Source organism: Alexandromys fortis, unplaced genomic scaffold, assembly GCF_014885135.2.
Source record: "Alexandromys fortis isolate MF-2015 unplaced genomic scaffold, M_Fortis_MF-2015_v1.1 scaffold_28, whole genome shotgun sequence".
Lineage (NCBI taxonomy): Eukaryota > Metazoa > Chordata > Mammalia > Rodentia > Cricetidae > Alexandromys > Alexandromys fortis.
In genome coordinates, this window is record NW_026067901.1 from 13,222,016 (window position 1) to 13,243,461 (window position 21,446).

Genomic DNA, 21,446 nt, shown 5'->3' on the forward strand with positions numbered 1-21,446 from the left:
AGCCCTTACTGTCCCCTCCCCAAATCCTCTGTCCCTGCCTCGGGTTTGCTGACTGAGAGGCGCCTAGCATATACCTGGGCTCGTCCTGCTGGCCTAGGACATTTGTAGAGATAGAAGCAGATCCTGAGAAAGGCCAGCAGCAGGTTGAGGCTGCTCCATCGGGATCTGCTGGTCAGGGTCTCCATGTGCCTGTGGGGGATGTCACACATTCCAAGATTCCCAAGTATTTCTTTGGGGTGAACGACCTGTGTTTAGGCCTGGCTAAACTGTCCTCGGTGTCTAGCACCTGCCCCATGGTTACTCACCATGTTTGGTATGAGTTAGGGAATGTCATTTGGACAGTGTTACAGTGAAGGTGACCAGAAAGAAGCCAGGAGAGTGTCATCTCCCCAGCATCCCTAGGACATCATCTGGTCCCTCCTAAGAGGCAGAGAACGGCTCCATCCCCAGCCGCCACTGAGGGGTGGCAGGGAGGACTCGTCCCTCATTTCCTCATCATGTGGGTGGCACTGTGCCCAGTGTCTGGTCCTGATACTGGACAAAGACAAAACATCAGGCCTGCCTCAGTCAGGCTGGACACATTACCCAACTATGGCCCCTAAGATGGGGAGGGCCTCATTCAGTTTGCTCAGGGCCCACTAGAGCAAGAGCTAAAAAGGTCGTCAGAATCGAGGACCAGCTTGTGCCAGGCCGTGCAGGATCTCATAGCCATGATGTTTGCTGACCACAGCACACTGAGTCCTGGTGGCTTCCCAAGAGTCAGGGTCCAGGGGATCCTCCCCAGTGTCACTGGAGCAGAGCGAAGAAGAGTGGAAGGCCAGCACACGACCCAGCCGCCTGGCTCAGGTCCCTCTGCCCTAATGACAATGATATCGTTACCACCATTCTCCTCAGCTAAGCCTCTTCTGGCTTTGCCTCGGTCTCCCTCCATGGAATGGCCAGGACACTCCCCATGGCCTCAGTGGGGTTCAAATCATGTCCCTTCTTAAGCCTCATTTTTCTCAACTCACCTGGATTATCAGGGCATAGAGAGACGTCACTTGAGACGAGGTCAGGAGTCTGCAGCTCTTGACAAGTGGGTTCCATCACCCCCAGCACACAGGTGAAGACATTAAGTGTGTCTCCAAGACCACCCACACGCCCTGAGATCCAGGATTGGCCACACAAGCTGACTGGAGCCATTGCAGGTGATTGCCTGCAGCCCATGCCCCACCTCCATGTGTGTGGGCTCTTTGGAGTGATTGGTACCCAAGGCCCAAGGGCTACCAGCTACGTTTGTCAGGGAGCTGCAGGAGCCCTGTGGCTCACCTGGTCCTGCACAAGGGACATGATCCCAGCATCTGTGACACTGGGGGGCTTTGTGTGTTGACTTGGTGTCACGAAGATGCATTCCAGCTGGGCTCTGTCTTGGGCTCCCATCTCCTCCACCCCTCACAGTTTGCTCTCGTGTGCACCAGAAGGGACTGTTGCCTGGAGTAGCTTCATCTGAGTCCAGGGGTGGATGGGTGGGTGGGGATGATAACTCAATGTACAACCAAGCAAAGGAGATGGTGGACAGAGTAGCTTGAGCCTTGGGGTCAAGGTCATGGCTGCTGGGAGACTCAGAGCGGGATCACACAGGGTCCCTTCCCCTCTAATGTCGGACTCAGCTTGTCTGCTTGAAGCTTGCCCCGCTGCTGCCGCCGTGCCTTCATCAAAAGCTTGTGTCTCTGTCTGACCACACACTGGTCCCTTCCTCCCAGGTTAGGCCAAAGACTCTGATTCCAGACAGCCTCCCTGTCACCCCGGGCAGGGACCGGCCACCCAAGCAGCCCCCAACATTCCAAAAGGCCACTGTGGTCAGCATCAAGAACCCCAGCCCAGCCCTCCCCACTGCCAACAACACCGTCAACCATGTGCCAACACCCAGCAGCCAGGCCCTCACCGAGCCTACCGCCATCACCTCACCCCTGAGCAGTGCCGGGGTGGCCTATGCCATCATCTCCACCTCCCCCAGCAATGCTGCCACCATCACCCCCAGCACCACCGTGCCCGTGGCCAGCGACAGCATCAAAGTGCAGCCCCTCCTCATCAGTGCTGACAAAAAGGTGAGTGTATGGAGGGAGTATGAACCAGCGATCAGCAGGATGAAAAATGAGTGTGAATGGGACAGGAGGTGTGAGCAGATGAGAGTGATGGATCTCTCCATTGGATGGAGCATGAGTATATATATGGCCAAGGGTGCAGATCTGTTTCAGGCTCAAGAGAGGTGAAGGAATGTTAGCATGAGTGGTGCTATGAAAGAGTGATCAACTGAGTGACTCTGTAAATGTGTAAATGAGGGGGCAGGTGGATGGGTATGGGATAAATAAGTCCGGCCGAGAGAACTGCCATTCACTAATAGAGGAATAATGAACTCATAACGTGTGGCTGAATGGGTAGCTGCAAGAGAGTCTGGTGATGCTGTTCTATCTGATGGCAGAGTCAAGTGGTCAAGAGCTGTTTTATGCCCCAGTTGCCTGGATGGGGCAGGGCAAGGAACTCCTTGATATCTTGTGAGGAATTTAGTTTTAATGCTAAAACTAAAATCATCTTCCCATGTCCTCTAGAGCGCTCCCAAGATTGCCCTGTGTGAGGCCTTTGGGGAAACATGGTAGCTCCTGTTTTTCCTTTGGAAATCTTTTCCTTGGTTCCCTCTGCCTACTCTCTTGCCTGTAGCTGAGATGTCTTTCCATTTCCCCAGGCAACCCAAATCATCCAGTCCCTCTGCTTCCCAACAGATGTCTCAGGTAGGGAAGGCATCTAAATGCTCCCAGGCTGTCTACATTTGAGCTGAGAGTAAAGAGTTAGCGCCCCCTGGAGGCTGGCATTACCAGTGTGTTCTCTGAGGCTCAGAGAGGTAGAGTATTTTCTGAGGCCACATAGCCAGGAAGTGGTAAGATTTGCACCCAGGCCTGCTTGCTCTGTGACCCTGGCCATCTCTCATGGAGGTAGGGATGGGGGAGAATATTTGGAATCAAGGCCCTGGACACAGGGCAGCCACCTGGTTCTTTCCTCTGTGATACTTTTTAGGACCTACCTGACTCCTAGCTGCTCCCTGCGTCTCCATTACTGGACCCCTGCCCCTCTCATCCTTCCTGCGTCTTTCAGGTCATCATCCTTCAGCCTCAAGTGCAGGCGCAGCCCGAGAGTTCAGCAGAGCCCCGGCCACCCACGGAGGAGCCACCTCAGGGAGCTCAGGCCACCAAGGAAGATCAACCCCCCAGCCAGGAGAATCCCGAGGTAGTGTGGCCTGCTGGAGGGTCCTACCCCTTCTTGGCTTTAAGACCAGGCTCTTTGCAGGGTTGGGACAACTTCATTAGGAAGCTCTTGACTGGATGTAGCTGCCAGAGCAGGGCTCACCCAGTGAGCTGTGTCTGCACCCTCTGTTCTCTGGGCTGTGCACGCAGGGTAAGGCTATGGTCAGCAGGGATTCTACCACCTTCCTGCCTGGCTGAGTGTCAACAATGTCTAGTGATTCGTCGACACACAGGAGCAGTAAGGCCTGGGTTGCTGGAGGATTCTGAGTTGAGCTGCTGGATCAGGGACGTTATCCATCTTCCCTGCTGGCTGTGAGCCTTGTTCCTCTCAGGACTAAGCCCAGAAAGAGATGTTTGCCCACGATGGGCAGCATGCGGCCCCTGCCCCTGCTTCCTGTTTGTGTTCAACCCTAGAAGCTTGAGGGATACAGAACAAGACTAATAGCTCTGTAGAGTTCAGATGCCCTAAGAACTTTCCAGAAGTTGCACGTGGCACCTCCTCCCACTCCCTAGAGGAAGAGGGATAAATGGAACCGCTCCTGTCACCTGCAGTCGTAGAGCGGGGCAACAGCTGTCCAAGGATGTGGCTTCATCGGGTGTTTGTCCTGTTCTGGGGCTATACTCTCAGCCCCACATCACCGAGACCATCCTTGCTCTGCTGTGGTCTTCTCCACATGGCTCTTCTCATTCAGACTCTAATTTCATTGGTGAACCCTCATTCGTCCCACCAGAGTCCAGTCAGCATGATGCCCTAGGTCCCCAGGCTCCTCAGCTCCTGGTGATTGCAGTGACCTGTGGTCCCAACGACATCACTTGCTTTCTGAGCCTTTTGTCCCCCTTCAGTGTTCACACTTGGGTCTGCCCTCCCCCGTGCTCTGTGACGTGAGCAAGGAGCTCAGGCTGGGCAAATGTGGTCCTTGTCCTGGGAAGCTCCTTTCTGAGGGCAGAGACCAATGTGACTACAAAGGCTGTCAAACAGGGGCTAAGAAACTTCCAGTGAGCCGTGAGCCGCAGGAGAAAGGGCAGAGAGAGGCTACTTGAGGGGATTGAAGGGGGCTTTGCACAAAGAGGGACATGATGGACATAGGTCAAGAGAATGCTGGAAGCTAGAGGCAGAGGGACTGGCGGGGCAGGTAGAGGGTACTTTGTGGGCAGTAAAGGCTTGAGACTCCCAGATAGGTCAGCAGGGCTGCAGATAGCAGGTAACTTAAGGGTAGAGGGTCAGCCCTGGACAGACAGATGACAGAACCCGATTCCAGAAGACCAGGCAGCCAGGGTTGGGTTTTAATCCTTAAATGGGGGAGCCAGGGAGTATCTGGATAAAAGAGTGATTTGGTTATTGCCCTTGTTCATGTGCAGAAGGCCTTGAGGGGCCGAAGAGATAGCAAAGTTGGTAAAGAGCTTGCCTGTCATATACAAAGCCCTGGGGTTACTAAAAATCCACAGTACTGCATATACTGGACGTGGTGGTACCCACCTCTAATCCTAGCCCAGGGGTTGAGGCAGGAGGACTCATTCAAGGTCATCCCTGGCTACCTAGTGAGTTGGAGTCCAGCCTGGGCTACATGAGACCCAGTATACACACACACACACATACACACACGTGCACACGCACACACAGACCCCAAAAGAAGAAAGAAAGAAAGAAAGAAAGAAAGAAAGAAAGAAAGAAAGAAAGAAAGAAAGAAAGAAAGAGGAAGGAAGGAAGGAAGGAAGGAAGGAAGGAAGGAAGGAAGGAAGGAAGAGAAATCCTCCATTGGGTTGCCTGGAACATGAAGCTGCTATGTGGGCCACATCTCCTCAATGACCCCAGCCCCAAGGTCCTATTGGGTCCAGCCTGTGACAGTGTCTGAGCACCACGTATGTACATGGTAAGGCCCTGGCTAGCTTGTTGCCTGTAGCCCTCGCCTACTCCTGTCTCTGCTGCCTTGAGGTTTTCAGCATTCTCCATTTAGGAAGTTTCTCCTGGTGACATCTCCTTGTTCTCTCCGAGTGCATCTTAGTCAATTATTGCGCATTTTTACAATTAGTATAATTATATCTAACTGCGTAATTGGTGTAAATACTCATAACGGTTTAAACAGAACAGTCAAAACATGCCCTGGTATATAGAAGCCCTTGTTCAAGTTTGAGAGTTGGGCAGCATAGGCCTGCAGCAGGAGACCTTGTGCCAGTCAGGACACCGAGTGTCAGCCTCCAGGCACCTCGCTGAGTCAAGTGGGACCCCAGGCCATCGCAGGCCACGGGTTCTGGTTTCTGTATGGTCCTCAGGATAGAGCTGCACTCCACCCCTGAGCTGTCATACAACTCCAGATTTCTTTAGCTTCCTCTTTTGAAACTGGGTTTCACTAGATTGCCAAGGCTGAACGTGAATTCACTCTCTGGTGCCCAGGAAGGACTTCAACTTGCTTTATTACTGTCCTGGCCTCCCTGGTAGTAGGATTATAGGCCTGTGTCTTAGAACTAGGCATGGATATCAGTTTTTGTAAAGAACCTGAACAGCTGGTGATGAGGCCTGCAGAGCTGACAAGACTGCCAGGAAAGTGTTGAAATGGCCCAGAAGTTATATAGCAGCAGGAACTCTGGGTGGCCAGCAGCTCAGAACGATACCTGGACACTTTGAAAAGGTTGTGTTGGTGGCAGTTGTGAGGGGTGGGGGCACAGGATGGAGGGTACACACAGCCTATGCTCACTGTAGGAGGTGCCCCTGCATGGTTGGATGTGTCCTCACAGCAAGCAGCTTGTGTGCCCAAAACTGCAGCAAGCCTGCTGCATGTGCCCTGGTCAGAAGTAGTCTCTGGCAGAGCCAGGGCAGGGTGGTCTTTTCCAGCAAAGCCAGGTCATGCCCAGGCTACCCAGCCCTGCTGCCGGGAACCAGAGATGCCGCCCTCACTGTGGTCAGCTGAGTTGGGGCAGGGTGCACTTCTCCATAGAGCCAGGGCATGCCCAGGCTACCTGGTCCTGCACCTGGGAACCAGAGATGCCACCTTCATTATGGGCAGCTGTGTTGGGGCAGGGTGGGCTTCTCCAGCAGAGCCAGGGCATGCCCAGGCTACCTAGCCCTACTGCTGGGAACCAGAGATGCCACCCTTACTGTTGGCAGCTAAGTCAGGGCAGGGTGGGCTGCAGTCAAGTTTCTCAGGACAGTACTGCAGAGGCCAGCCACTCTGCCAGGGGGTTGCCTCTGACTTCCTCACCCGCAGGTCCTAAACTTTCTGAAAAAGAAAAAAAGTTGACAGGTGTGAGAAGCCCCTATTATTTAACTTTCAAGAGACTATAGGCCTGGTTCTTCTCCCTCATCAAAGTCCTTACACTTCCAAGACATTCCAAAGGCCAGTAGAGCTGGGTCTGGCCTGTCTTACTGGCCCCATTCCTCTGTGGCTTGAAGGGAGCTCCCAGCTCAGTCTGTATTCTCGGGTTCCATGTCCACAGATGCAAAAATATTAAAAGAGAGACGGAGCAGGGACAGAAGATTCTGGAAAGTTCAAAAGGCAGTGCTTGGATTTGCTGCACACCAAGCACAGCCCAGAATCCTGTCATTGAAGTATGGGCGTGTCCTGCCGGAATGCAGTTTCACAGATCCTCAGGCTCCCTCACTTCCTGTGTCCCCCGCCATGACTGTTGCACACAGACATCTCTGCTGTCAGTATTCCCTAGAGAGCACAGTGAAACAATGATTTATTTGTGGTTTCTGTCACATCAGGCATTACAGGCCACATAGAAGTGGTTTAAAGTATTCAGGAGGTGTGCGTGGGATTTGTGTAGACACTGTGCTGTTTTGTATAAGGGACTTAGCCCAGAGGATTCTGGCTTCCACTAGGGCCAGGATAGTGTGCACCCTGTGGGGTTCCATCTTCCACGCTATTGTCCTTCCTCCTTTCGGTCCCTCTTGTTTGCTCAGACGTCCATTTGCCAAACACACACACTGCAGAGCCCACTCTACAGACAGATGGTTTGGGAAATGGCACCCATCTGTCTGTCTGCTCTTCCTCTGCTTAAGGACCAGAGCCTCCTGCAGGCTGAGATCACCTCTCTCATTCCTCAAGGGTACCTGTCATCTTGCCAGCCCCATGCTATTTGTTTTTAAAGTGTATTTGAACGGGGCAGTAGTGGCACACACCTTTAATCCCAGCACTCAGGAGACAGAAGCAGGCGGATCTCTGAGTTCGAGGCCAGCATGGTCTACTAGAACTAGTTCCAGGAATGTAACAGAGATCCCCTGCCTCAAAAAACAACAACAACAACAAAAGCATATTTGAGGACTGTGTTATCCAACCCCATCACAGGCCCCTAGCCACTCCCTCCCTACACTGATGTTGGACAGTTTCTGGGTATCTGAGTTCCCCAACTTTCTGGGGCAGTGGCTGCATGACTGGGCATCCCCAGGGGATAGCCCTATGGCTCACAGACTATTTCTTGCCTGACTCGGATGAGAGCCAACAGCTGTGTTAACGCCTCTCTATCCCCTTTCTTTTCAGAAAATTGCCTTCATGGTAGCTCTAGGCCTGGTCACAACGGAACACCTGGAAGGTAATGATGGAGACAGTGGGTGGAGTTTGGTAGGTGGGACTTGGTGGGGCCCGAGATAGAAGCAGCAGCCTTTAGAGTAGTACCCCAGGTCATGGCTGTGCCCTATCCAGATTTGAGGCTCCTAGGAACCCAGCCCCAGGTAACGGAGGCACAATAACAAGGCAAGTCAGAGAAACATCTGGCTTTGCATATCCCATGACTGAACATGGCACTGTCACAACCTGACTCCACCCTGGAGGCTGCACAGTGAAGTAACGGGTCCTTGTCCAATCCTGCCATTCACTAACACATGAGAGCTCATGTTTCCTTATTTCTTTGGTGTTTGGTCCACTTTGGACCTGTCTCTTCATCTACAACATAAGGGAAACCATCTCCTTAAGCTTGTTGGGTTGGGGGGAATGAGGGAATGGCACTTTCCTAATATGCAACTGGCCTTCACTTTGAAAACCTCTCTCCATGATTCGGGATCTCACAGTATTTATTTGGATCCCGATCACTTCCACCAAGGCCCGTGGTGCCTCACAGGGAACACACAGAGAGACACTGACAGTGGTCAGGAGGAAGCTGACAGAGATGAGGAATGAGCACCCCGGGCAGCTACATGAGGAGGTAGAAAAAGCTGCAGCATGCAAGAGAGATGGGCGGGAAAGCAGGCAGGCCCCTGGGCACTGGGCACCACAAAGCTGTGCCTGATTGAGCAGAACCAGGACCTCGCTCTGCTGCTGCCATCCAGAGGTTCCGAGGTGGGGGGGCTGTCTTAGTCACTGTTCCACTGCTATGAAGAGACCCCATGACCAAGACAACTCATAAAAGGAAGCATTTAACTGGGGACTTGCTCACAGTTTCAAGCTCAGTCCATTATCATCATGGCAGGGAGCATGGCAGCGGGCGGATGTGGTTGGTGCTGGAGAAGTAGCTGAAAGGTACATCCTGATCCACAAGGAGGGAGGGAGGGAGGGAGGAAGAGAGAGAGAGAGAGAGAGAGAGAGAGAGAGAGAGAGAGAGAGAGAGAACGAAAACGAACCTGGGCTTGGCATAGGTTTTTAAGACTTCAAACCCATCCCCAGTGACACACTTTCTCCAACAAGGCCACACCTCCTAATCCTTCTAATTCTTTCAATGAGTTCCACTCCCTGGTGACTAAACATTCAAATATATGAGCCTCTGGGAGCTTATTTAAACTACCACAGGGCCTTATGCTGAGGAGTGTGTCCCTGTCCCCTCATCCCCTGCCTGGCACTCATCCTAAGTCCACCGGAGCCATGCTGTAAGCAGTTCCTGGAGGCTCTGACCTGCCCTGACCTACTGGGTGAGGAGACTGTGACTGCTCTGTCTGCCTTTCCAGAAATCCAGAGCAAGCGTCAGGAGCGGAAGAGGAGGAGCACGGCTAACCCCGCCTATAGCGGCTTCTTGGAGACCGAGGTGGGACTCTTGGGCACCACCGCTGGGGCTGGGAGAAAAGGTGTAGAGCCCCATGTGCCCCTCCCCCTTCTGCGATGAAAATTTGATGGGTCCAGATGAGTCTTTGGGACCTCGGCCAGCTTTCTTACTGTCTTCTTGCCCATCCTTCCTAACCAGAAGCATTCAGCCGAAGCAAGGCGTGTACTCTCACTGAGTGTTCACACCTGTAACATAGCAGCCAGGAAGCTGAGACAGGACTTTTAGCTCCAGGCCATCCTGGGTTACATAGTGAGACCATATCATGAAACAAATGCCGTCTGTTGGAGTCCTAGCAGAGGCCACTCTGAGGATCAAACACACCTGCTGGACCCAGGCTACTCACTGATGTGTCTGTCACATCACAGAGCCCACTGTGACTTGTCCTTCACCGGGGAGGCTCCTGTGGTATCTCTCTGCTCTGATGGACTGTGCCATCTCAGGCCTGTGGTGTCTCAACCCCTGGGTCTGGGCAGCCAGTGGGCAGCAAGCAGGGACCCAATCTCTGGTCCTCTAGAAGAACAGCAGGTGCTCCTAATGGCTGAGCTGTTCTTTAGCCCCCACTTCCTTTCTTTAGGATGTGGGTCCTACATCCATGTCTCATGAACTTGAGTTTAGCTGGGAAGGGGAGCCCTTGCAGGGAGCATGTTCAACTCCAATTCTGCAGTGCCCAATCCAGGGGAGAAAAGTGGCTTCCCAACCTCTGTCCACCATCTGTCCCTTGCCCTCCCCACTCCTGTCTTAGAAGGTGCTCACTCTTGAATACATCCCGCTCTCTTCTCCTGGGTCTAGTGAGCTAGCTGTGTCCCCCGGACATGGGGACATTTCACGCAGCCATCAATGGCAAAGGGTGTGGCTCAGCTGGTGGAGTGCTTGCTTAGTATCCATTAAGTTCTGAGTTCAAGTCCTGCCCCCTACAGCACTGCTAAAATCCTGCGTGGTGGCCTGTATTTGTAATCCCAGCACTTGGGAGGCAACAGGATTAGGAGTTCAAGGTCATTCTTGGTTACATGAAGAGTTCAAGGCTAGCCTGGAATGAATGAAACTGATTTAAAAATAAATGCAGGAAGGAAGAATCTTAAGTTGTCTTTAGCCTCCAACCAAGAACACATATTCTGACACCAAGACCCAGGCCTCAGCCCTGTGATTGTTAAGAAACTCTGGGCATAGAATCTATCCAGTGTGCACAACATCTGTGGCCAGAGCCGCGGGACCTCCTTAGCCACAGTCAGCCCAAAACCCTGTGACCCTTGAGCCTTAGACAAGCATGCAAACTAAGAGCAGGCCTTTGCCGGTCTCTTCCTTGCCCTTGAGTGCAGCTTGACTACATTGAGAAGGCTTCAAAACTGATTCTAGAACAATCTTTCTGCCATAGCCAGAACCACTTGGAACCACCAAGGTCAGGGTGGGAGTGAGGTCACTAAAACTAATGCTTCTACCTCTTTCCTGGGCCTCTGCAACTGCCAGGTTTGGGCCACATGCCAGGAGGTGAAATTGGGTGGGGAGGGGCAGTCCATACATCTCCTGGGTGTAGAACAGAGAAAGGTCAGGGGCAGGTGGAAGGGCGGTGCTGGCTTTGTCCCTAACCCATTGTGCTTGGAGATATTCCTGCCTAAGACAACTTGGGATGGAGATTCCTGGCCCTCAACAGAACCCAGCCTTTGTAGACTCCCTGCTCTGCCCCTGGGTCCTGGTATCTGTTCATCCCCCATGTCTTCTACATAGGGTGTCTGTCCGGTCTCCAGAGCCCCATGTCGGGCTGTCTCATAGGGTCCTGGGCAGGGCATCGTAGTGACATAAGATTGTGCGTGAACGATTCTTTGGCTCTGCTTTCTGTCCCCACAGAGGAAGCGGCTGGCCTCCAGCTATCTCCACAACCCCCTGTTCCTGACAACACGAGGTAAGTGCCAGCCAGAGCCACAGCTTCCACGGACCCACACCCCTCCCTGAGCCTCTCCACTGCTCTCTGGGCTTCATGTAACCTCTGCTCTTGGGGCTCCTGGGGAAGGAGGAAGGCCGCTGGAGTCGGCTCCATCTCATTAGATACAGACACTGTGATGGGGACATGCTGCCCTCCAGAGTTACAATGCTGCTGGGTGTCCAGCTCAGAGAACCAGGCTGAAGATCTCTGTGGTAGGGCTGTCCACCAAAGGGCTGAGCGTGCAGGCCACGAGGTGTATAGAGGGTGCCTCTGCTTCCCCGCCCCTTTGTCTACAGCCCCATGCTGCCAGTTAGCCATGGTACCTGCCATTAAACAGCTCTGGAGAGAGCAGGCGCTCATCTCCCCGCTGGACTGGGCCTCATCCCAACCCTGCCCTCCCTCCTGGACTGACTCTGGGCAGTTGGATGATCTCAGCTAATCTAGGAGTACTGGGTGCTGGGCCCAGTTCTGACAGGCAGGGATATACATCCCAACTTTCAGTAGGGTCCTTTCTCCTGTACCAACCATCTTCCACAGCTGGGAGCTACTGTCCCTCTCAGCATGGTACTCAGGAAACTGAGGCAGGAGGATTGCTGTCAGTTTCAGGCCAGCCTGACCTAAAGAAAGACTTTGTCTCAGAAGAAAAGAAAGAACTAGCAGTAGCTTTGGAGGGCAGGAAATGCCTCCTTGCGTCTTGGGATTCTGCGTAGCTCTTGGCATCTGCCACTCCTTAGTTGCTGGACCATTGATCTACACAGTGGGCCTGTAATAATGCCTGCTCTAGTTGGTGGACAGTTCCCCCCAGGAACAGCATCGTCACAGATGGTTTGTCTAGGAACCTGGAAGGAAAACCCTGCTTGAGTTTCCTACTGCATGTGGTTTGAGATCACGGCCTAAAATACCAAGGGTTTGCAGCCAGAAGGAGCTGGAAGCAGGTTACTCCAAGGGGTCCTCTGAATTCTGGTTTTTGTCTCTGAGGCACCTCCCTGTGCCAGCCATGATGCTCATGAGTTCAGATGCTGTGAGCCTGTTCCCACGTAGGTCCTGGTCAGAACCAAGGCAGAGAGTCTTCCCTCATCACATGGTTCTGAGAACTCTGGTGTCACTGGGCCTTGTGATATTCCCATCATGCTCTAGGGCAAGGACTCTGCCACACCAAGCCAGTGGGACCCCAGCCATGACCCATGCTTCTCCCACCCCCACTAACATCTTCTCCACCCTTCCTCCCTGTGCTAGCCAATGAGGACCCCTGCTGGAAGGTACGTGACCCCCATCTTCATATGAAGGGGTGTGGGACATCTCTCATTGCTTTTATCTTGGTACCCAGAGCTTTCACAACACCAGGCCTTCTTTCCTCATGCCCTCATGCCAGGCTGAGCCCTACATTACTGCAGGGAATTCCCCCCTGCCTGGTCCTGAGGGTGTTCACATTGTACCACCTGACCCTGGGTCTGCCTGGCTTTTCTGTGTGACCCTCGGCAGGGGGGAACTGGCCATCTTTAGTTCTCTGTTGCCCGTCCAATGGTCTGGTTCCCAGGGTGTTATCCTATGTGCCCATTGTGATCCTGTGACTCCTCCCACCCACAAAGTCTGCATCCCTGTTCCCTGAGCTGGTCGGGACCTGGATCCTGAGCATAACCTCTCACTGACCTATTCCTTTTCATTTACTTGATTTATGGGGTGTGTGTGTGTATGTGTGTGCACACACGTGTACCATTGTACAAGGGTAGAGGTCAGAGGGCAGCTTGTGGGCTCCGTTTTCTTCTTCTATCACGTAAGCCATAAGGATGGATCTCAACCTCAGCATCAGGTGCTTCTGCGCTCTGAACTCTCTCCACAGCACTTCCCCAGTTTCTAATCTAATTCTGAATGAACCTTGTCCCACATGCTCGCACACGCAAGAGACTGCTTACAGCCTGCTCTGGGTGGCTACAGTGCTTTCCAAGGCCCCCTGCAGTAGTAAACACAGGTGCCCAGACCACACAGACAAGGGGACGCATGAGGTGGTGGAAGACTCCCCCTTTTCCATAAGTTCCTAGTCCCGGAGGGGCCTTGGCTTCAAGGCAGGAGGCATGGACTGTGGTCCTGGCTCCACTCCCATCCCCACTCCCTGTGTGACCCCAGGCCAATGCTTCACCCTTCCTGAGTCTTTGCGCTAGATGTGGGATACAAATGAGAGACTTGGAGTCCTCCTTTGGGGACACCTCTGGTGTCGAATCTCTTGTGACAGGGGCCATCCGTTCCCACTACTTCAGTGCTGGAGCCGGAAACTTGATAGTCTTACAGACCAGGGCCATTGTCGGTGGCTGGACGGGTGTAGGTCATCGGTGGAGCTCCCCTTGGCGCAACCAGCTGGTGGGCTGGGGAGCACGGTCCCTAGAGCTTATCCTGAGGCCTCTGGGAGGGACAGAAGGGTTCTATCCTGTACTGCACTGCAGGACATCAGGCATGGGTGGGGTGCACTTTGTGTTCTCTGTCCTGTCCTGCCCAGCACCCAAGGGACAGCTGTTCTTATCCCCGTCATGGATATGGAAACAGGTGTGTGACCCACCCAGCTGGCAGGGGTTCTTACTAGATGGGTGTGCAGTTGAGGGACTAAAGGTGTAGCCTGTGTCAGGCTACAGTTCCCGCCCTGAGGCAGTGTATACTTGAGGAGGAGTCATCGCTGCAGGGCCCTGCTGCATGGGAGGCTTGGTGCTGGGGTCTACTGTGTGACTCTCCAGTGCTCAGTGCCCTGGTCAGGGTATGAGTGCCCTGGAACCCTACCCATGGGGCACATATCTGACACTCTCACCCTGAAGGGGAATCTCTCCCTCCCACTCTCTCAAGCTGCCGGGGCCTGACTGAAGCGCTTCCTGCCCTCCTTTCTCTTGCAGAATGAAATCACCCACGATGAATTCTGTGGTGCCTGCAAGCGAGGAGCCAACCTACAGCCCTGTGGCACCTGTTCAGGGGCCTACCACCTCAGCTGCCTGGACCCGCCTCTTAAGACGGCACCCAAGGGCGTATGGGTCTGCCCCAAGTGCCAGCGGAAGGTGCGGGCAGAAGGGCTCATACCTTGCCCCTGCACATTTGAGACAGTGTTCTGGGTGATCCCTAGGATGGGTGTAGCAGGAGAGTGACGAGGGGGTCTTGAGCACCCATCCCTGGCTTCTACAAAGGAGAGAAACCTAGAAGGAAGTCTCTCATTGAGTGGCCCCAGTGGACCAAGCTGATATAACTCCTATCCCCTGCTCACAGTTGGGAATCTGGCTCAGAGAGCATGCCTCCCAGGGGTGCATAGCCAGGATCTGGTCTCAGAAAGTTCTGGGGCTTGTATTCTTTCTCATCATCCCATCTGCCCCACAGGCCTTAAAGAAAGACGAGGGTGTGCCCTGGACCGGGATGCTGGCCATCGTGCACTCCTACGTCACCCACAAGACAGGTAAGGGTCCCTAGGAGTGGGAAAGGGCCCCTGGGTTCATATGGGACCTCGGGGGATGCTGGGCATGTCCAGGTTCTTCTGGGCCAGAGCTCTGAGAAAGAGGTGGCTGGGGCTGGTCCCTAGCAGGACATTCAGATCCAGCCACTCACCCGCCCCTCCGTGGGGCTGGCCTCTCTCTCTCCCCCAGTGAAAGAGGAAGAGAAGCAGAAACTGCTGCAGCGTGGCAGCGAGCTACAGACTGAGCACCAGCAGCTGGAGGAGCGGGACCGGCAGCTGGCCTCAGCGGTGAAGGTGAGCGCAAGTGGAGTGGGTCCCTCGTCACCCGCTCGTCGAACCCACAGGCCCACAGGTTCAGGGTGCAGCTCTGATGTGGACCATGGTAGCTTACCAAGCTTTCGGGGACATTCTGGACCTCCCTCCTCTCAGCTGTGACCTTAGCAAGGCCCTGCCTTTTTGAACCTCAACTTCCTCCTCTATAAAGAGAACATCATCCTATGTAGATTGATGATAGACAAAGGATGAAGATGATGATGGAGGAGGTGGTGCGTGGTGAGGATGGGGTGGTGATAGTGGGCTGATGGTGGGTGGAAATGGTAGTGATGATGATTGTGGTAGTGATGCTGATTGTGGTAGTGATGGTGATGATGGTGTTTTGGTGGTGGCGATAGTGGTGTTGATGGTGGGTGGAAATGGTGGTGGTGGTGATGATGGTTGTGGTGCCAATAGTGATGATTATGGTGATGATGGAAATGGCAAATGATGCTGGCAGTTGTAGTGACGGTAGTCCTAATAGCAGTTCTGGGCCTTGGAGAAGGTTGGCTTTTCTGTTTTATTTGATTTATTTATTTTTATGGTGGCAGGGGATTGGGCATAGTGTCTCACGCATGTTATATGAACATTTTATATCCCAGGCATGGAGGATATGGTCTCATGCATGTTACACAAACACTTTATATCCCAGGCATGGAGGATGGGAGGGAAAGAAGGAGGCTAGAGGTGTGAATGCATGTACACATACTTGTGTGCACACATGTTGAGGCCAGAGAAGACTGTCAGATGTTTCCTCTGTTACTCTCCACTTATTCCCTACATAGGGGCTTTATCACCAAACCTGACTCCGGCCATTTTGGCTTGGCTGTTGAGCTTTTGAGTTCCCAGGATCCTCCTGTCTCTAACTCCCAACCTTGGGGTTACAGCCACATATGGTCATGAGTGACTTGTATGTGTGGCTGCTGGGGAGTCCACCTCAGCGGCTCACATCACAGAACAAACACTCTTACCCACTGAGCCATCTCCCCCGCTCTCCCTGCATTGCCTGGTGTTTTCCTTAGCAATTTGAGACAAGGTCTTAGTAAGTTTCCCAGGCAGGCCTTGAACTCACTGTCTTTCACCTTCATCTGGGATCTCAGGCTGGAGAAACTCTCTAAATGCAGTACCTCGATATCAGGCTTCTAGAGATCAGAGCTGATAGCATTAATCTATGAAGACACGTAAAGGGGCTTGGCTAGAATGGCTTACAGACTGTGGCCTAGCTAACCCAACAATGGCTGTCTACCCACAGGTCCAAGAATCCAGGAACTGTTCAGTCCATGAGGCTGGATTGTCTTAGCTTGTCTTCAATATGTGCCAGAATCCCAAAGTAGTCTCTAAAGCCAGTGAAGGAATGGACTTGTCAGTAAGAGCAAACAGGCAGAGAGCAAGCTTCCTGCTTCCATGCCCTCTATATAGAGGCTACCAGCAAAAAGTGTGGCCCAGGTTAGAGGTGGATCTTCCCACCTCAAAGATCAGGATTCGAGAGAAATCCTGTCTCAAAATCAAAACAAAACAAAACAAAAAGAGCAAGATTTCAAGTGGGGTCTTCCCACTTCAAATGATTAAATTAAGAAAAAAATCCTTCACAGGTATACTCTCGGCCATTTGGGTTATAGATAACTCCAGATGTAGCCAAGTTGACGATCAAGAATCGCCATTACAAGTCCACCCCTCATCAGCTTGACACACAATTTGTCTCCTTATGTCCTGCCTAATCTCCAAATGAAAACACTAACTAGAACTTAATTACACACAACATGATATTACTATCCCGTGCATAATGACAGATGCATTATATATTCAACCGGGTCATAATTATGCCTAACGTGACATAACTGTCCATCATACAACCACAAATCCATAGAACAGGTGTTACTGTCCCTTGAAGGATGCTCTTTTGGTATCTCAACTTACGTATGATAACCACTGATATTCTCTTAATTGATGTTACTTGATAAAGAAATTTTCATATTCTTATCACAAGCATGATATTACATGGTAAAGAAATCAAGGAAAGAAAACACAAATATCTGTACAAACAAATACATTCTTAACGAAATATGACAGAAACACTCATGTCAACTACAATTCTCATTTCTGCAGCTGGTGACGTGGCCTTAGCTGGGGTAACCACCTTCCTCTACTACCCATTTTGTATGTCCTCCACCCTCAGCAAGCACTCTAGCAGGTTCTCGGCTCTTTTCCTGGAGGAATGACCAGTGCCTTCATTCCTGAAGGGTCTGTGCCCTTTGTCCTCCTGCTTGGATTAGATTGTTGTAGCCTTCCATTGATTTAATCACAGGACTTGGAAGCACCAAGAGACACCCTAAAGGATCTCCTGTTCTCCAGACATGATCCTTCTTACCTCCATTGTGGAGAAGCAATCCGATTTCCCATGCTAGTCTAGATCAATCACCTCTCCCTGTTGGCTTAAGGGCATCAGAAGCCCAAGTGGCTGGAGGTTGCTGGGGAGATCTGAGCTTCCAGTTCAGTGGAATGTTTGTTGTGGCTCCTGACAGAAGTGTTCCCCACTCTGGAACCAAAACTTCTAGGCCAGCAGAGGGTGTGGCCCAGAATAAAGGTGGATCTTCTCACCGCGAAGATCCGGATTAGAAGTGTGTCTTCCTACTTTCAACGATTTGATGAAGAAGAAAAATTCCTCACAAATGTTCCCATTTGTTTGAGTTTTAGATAAATCCATATGTGATCAAATTGACAACTAAGAATCGCTATCCTAAACCCCATAAAATCCCTGATTATCCATGTGGTGTGAGGGGTGCCCCACGGAGGTCAATATTGCACTGGCACCATTTGACCTAGAACCGTGGTCATATGGCTCTAGGCCTCAGTTCCACCGCAGTGTTGTCTCTGTGTGGCACACACAGAAGCTGGCAAGTCTATGGGCTTCACTGGCTGCCGCTGGCCCGGATGGACCATCAGCTTCAGGGGCAGACATTCCTGGAGCCAACATGACACTCTAATCCTTTACTTAACCCCATTTTGTGTGAGGCCCTTGGCCTGTTTCAGGTTCTGCTGGGGGTTGGGAGGCTGTGGGAGAAGGTGGGCCCATCAGTGTGGCTGGCCCAAGATGCTGCAGAATTCAATTCTGAGGTCATCTCCAACACTTCTGATCTTGACAGAAATGCCTGGAACTGAAGACAAGTCTCCTGGCCCGCCAAAGGGGCACACAGTCATCGCTGGACCGCATCCGGGCCCTGCTGAGACTGATCCAGGGTGAGCAGGTGCTCCAGGTCACTATGGCAACCACCAGCCCCACCCCACTTCTGGTGGGGCCCTGGACCAAGCCTTCCACTACCACTATGCGCACTGCCCTCCAGCACCCCCAGAGCCACAACTGACCCCAGGGACCTGAATTACAACTCATGGAAAGTTACTGGGACCTTGCTCTCAAGACCTGGGGGATCTGTCGGCCTTAATTCATAGACTCTATGAATTTTAGACAAAAATAAACTAGACAGAGTGACGGAGAGAAAAAGGAGTGAGCTGGGCATCCTAGAGCCAGCATGAGGTAGATCCCTGTACCAGTTGCTGGGTCCACCTGAGGGTGTCTCAGACCAAGGCACAGGCAGCCCTCACCCCGAGCTGTCATGGCCAGCTCTCTCATTGCGTTGTCCCCCTCAGGGGAGGAAGACTTTAGCCTGTGGAGAGGCAAGGGACAACAGATAGCTGGTTAGTGGGGGTGGCAGGGTGAGCCTCTGGTATGAGAGAGGATAGCTAACCTAGGTAGTTCTTCAGTGGCCCTGGGGCTCCCTGTGACCCACTGGCCCCTAATCCATCAGTATTACTATGTTGAAACTCAGTCATTTAACTAGACAAATGACAGGCCAGCTTCTCCTGGGGTCACTGCTGCATGGGCTGCCAAACCTGGCCTCTGCCTCATTCTTCCCTGGCTCACGCCCTTGCTGCAGCCCACTTCTTCCTATTGCCAATCTCTGGAATGTTCCTTCTGGAGTTCTGGGTTAGACAGAGCAGTCACCCACCACGGGAGGCCTGTGGCAGGTTTCCCCTCATAATGGAAGCCTTTAGCGCACTCTCCATGGTAGGAGCTGCCAAGCATCCTGCCCACTTCTTGCCAGCTAAAGACACTATGCCAAAAAGAGCTTCACACTTCTTGTATAGCGTTTTCTGTTGTACGATCCGTAATGTGAACTTGCACCCCGCCTGCCTTCCTCTGCACCTGGTAGCCTCTGCTCCAGTACAGGAATGAAGTAACCTCCTCCCCTGAGAGGGGCCGGATGGAGCGCCCAGAAGGGATCTAGAGATCCAGGAGGAGGCAGAGAGGGTGGTGCATTTTGGGGGCCTGACCTTTGGAGACTCCAGAGCCCTCCTCCTCAATGCTGTCTCCTCATTTGCAGGGAGTGCAGGTCCCTAAGCACCCTGGGGGTTCCTGCACCTCTGTGAGCCATGCAGCCCACTTTGCAAGCCCCACCCTGTCCTGAGGGACACAGCACAACCCATACACGATCAGGAGCCCCAGGGCTCCCCCGAGCATATCACATGGTGCCGAATTGTGGCGGGCACTCGTGCCCGCACCAGGGCCACGGCTGCACACCTGTGCCCGCAGACACACGTGCAGAGTGGGAAGGCTGGCTGCGACCCCACCGCCAGCTACTGTCCCTCCTGTCATTTTTCACGACTCCGGGAGAAACTGTGCTGTAGGATACAAATCTATTTTAATACACGTTACACTGGGTTGAACAAGATTTTTATATTCTTTTATCGATGAACGGCGTGCGCCGCGCGAGGTGCACGCCTATATATTGGTTACGAGGTGCCGATGACGCATTACCGCGTGGCTGGTGACCGTAACTGTCTTCAGGTTCTTCTTTCTTTGGTTTGATTTGCTTCTTGGATGCATTGAGTTCGATTTTGTAAGAAACGTGGGAGGATGTGGAAGTTGGACCCGGGATGGGGAGCTGCTGACGTGTCTTGAGACTTAGTTTTTTTGGGGAGGGTACCAAGGAGGATAGTGGCTAGAGAAAGTGTTTGTCTTAAATATACCAGTGTAGTTTTTCCTTCTATATGATGCATTAAACCCAATTTCAAAGCCTGATGGTCCTGTGTCCTTGCTTTCAGTGTGAGACTCTGGGGAACCCTAGAAACAACTAAATGGATTTCAAAAACAGCTAAGAGTTACGTTTGTCCCCCTACACCAAAGGAAATCTGAGAGGCGGCAGATTGTGAAGATCACCAAAACTAGCTTGGCTGGTCTCTGCAGAGTGCCTGGGGCCTCACTCACTCAGGCTTCTCACCTTGTCCTCTCCACCACTCATTTTGCCTCCTGGACATGAGCCCACTGCTACCCCAGTGTTTTCTTTGAGAGCAGGCTCCTGGAAAGGCAGACCGCCAGCATGAGCTCCAGACCCTTCCAAGGGGCTTGAATCAGCCTGGAGATCAGGGCTCACCTGTGCACCTGCCGCTGATCTCTTGGATGCTGCGTGTGGAGCTGGGAATAGAAACATACATGCATGCGTGCACCCCTACATACACACACACACATATGCACGCTCATGCACTGTAAGGCTAGACAGACCATCAAACGTGTTCACTGTAGCCATGGCCTAGTGTGCTTGCTCGGCGGGGAGCACACAGTTTGAGGGGGGTCCAGAACTCTGCCTGCCCTGTCTACATACTCCCCACCCTTCTGCCTCCTGAGCAATCTTCACACCCTTCTTCCTGGTCCCCAGATCTCTCCTGTTCTCTAGCCCACCCTCTTCCCCATCCCAATGCTCCCCTAGGACAATCTTCAGTCAGTGACTTTGGAACAGATCCAGTGGGTGCCCTGCTCACACAGCCCACGGGACTTACTAATGACGGTCCACGTTGAAGCAGCCCACGTGGCTCTCGAGTGACTCCAGTGTCTACTCTAGGCTGCTCCCGCCTACCTGGCCCCCCTATGCTGGAGACCCCCCCCATCTACATCAGCCTCTGCTTTCTGCAGAACTCCTTGGACAGCTGTCCCCTCAGTTCCTGTGTCTACATAGGAAGCCACCCCGGACTGACGTCACTAGAGGACATCTCAGCTTCAGCATAGGCTCCTTCCCCAGCAGTGCACCAGGAGTCACCCCTGATCCCGTGACTTCCACACCCATCTCTGGTAAATCCGCCAGCTGTGTCATGGAGACGAGAGGAATGGGACCTATCTCCTGGTTTGTTTGGTGCTGTGACAAAACCTGTGGTATTGTAAATGCTGGTCAAGCACTCTACCAACTGAGCTATAGCCCCAACCGTCATGTGTGAATTAAAAATATTTATCGCTGGGCCCTTTAATTCCAGTGTGCAGGAGGCACAAGTGGATGGAACTGTCCGTTTGAGGCCAGCCTGGTCTACCTAGTGTGTTCCAGGCCGACCAGAGCTGTATAATGACACTCTTGTCCAAGAATTAAAAATAAATAAATATATATAACCCAAATCCTGCCTGCCAACTCTCTCCTCCTCCCTGCCTTGGCTATCTAACTGATAGTAACCAGGGACCATCTCTGACCAACATTACCTCTTGCCTATTGTAACAATTGTCTAACAG

General features: G+C 52.6%; 1 protein-coding gene across 1 annotated transcript in view; it reads left to right on the forward strand.

Annotated features, from left to right (window-relative positions):
- Window positions 1-21,094, forward strand: part of Phf21b (PHD finger protein 21B) — a 68,276-nt gene extending 47,182 nt beyond the window's left edge. The window contains exons 4-13 of the mRNA XM_050130091.1: window positions 1,743-2,087; window positions 3,130-3,261; window positions 7,757-7,808; window positions 9,154-9,230; window positions 11,091-11,145; window positions 12,403-12,425; window positions 14,043-14,201; window positions 14,515-14,590; window positions 14,778-14,881; window positions 18,043-21,094. Coding sequence (XP_049986048.1) covers window positions 1,743-2,087; window positions 3,130-3,261; window positions 7,757-7,808; window positions 9,154-9,230; window positions 11,091-11,145; window positions 12,403-12,425; window positions 14,043-14,201; window positions 14,515-14,590; window positions 14,778-14,881; window positions 18,043-18,261 — 1,242 coding nt within the window. The 3' untranslated portion in view covers window positions 18,262-21,094. The remainder of the gene's footprint in view (window positions 1-1,742; window positions 2,088-3,129; window positions 3,262-7,756; window positions 7,809-9,153; window positions 9,231-11,090; window positions 11,146-12,402; window positions 12,426-14,042; window positions 14,202-14,514; window positions 14,591-14,777; window positions 14,882-18,042) is intronic.
- Window positions 21,095-21,446: the final 352 nt, after the last annotated feature.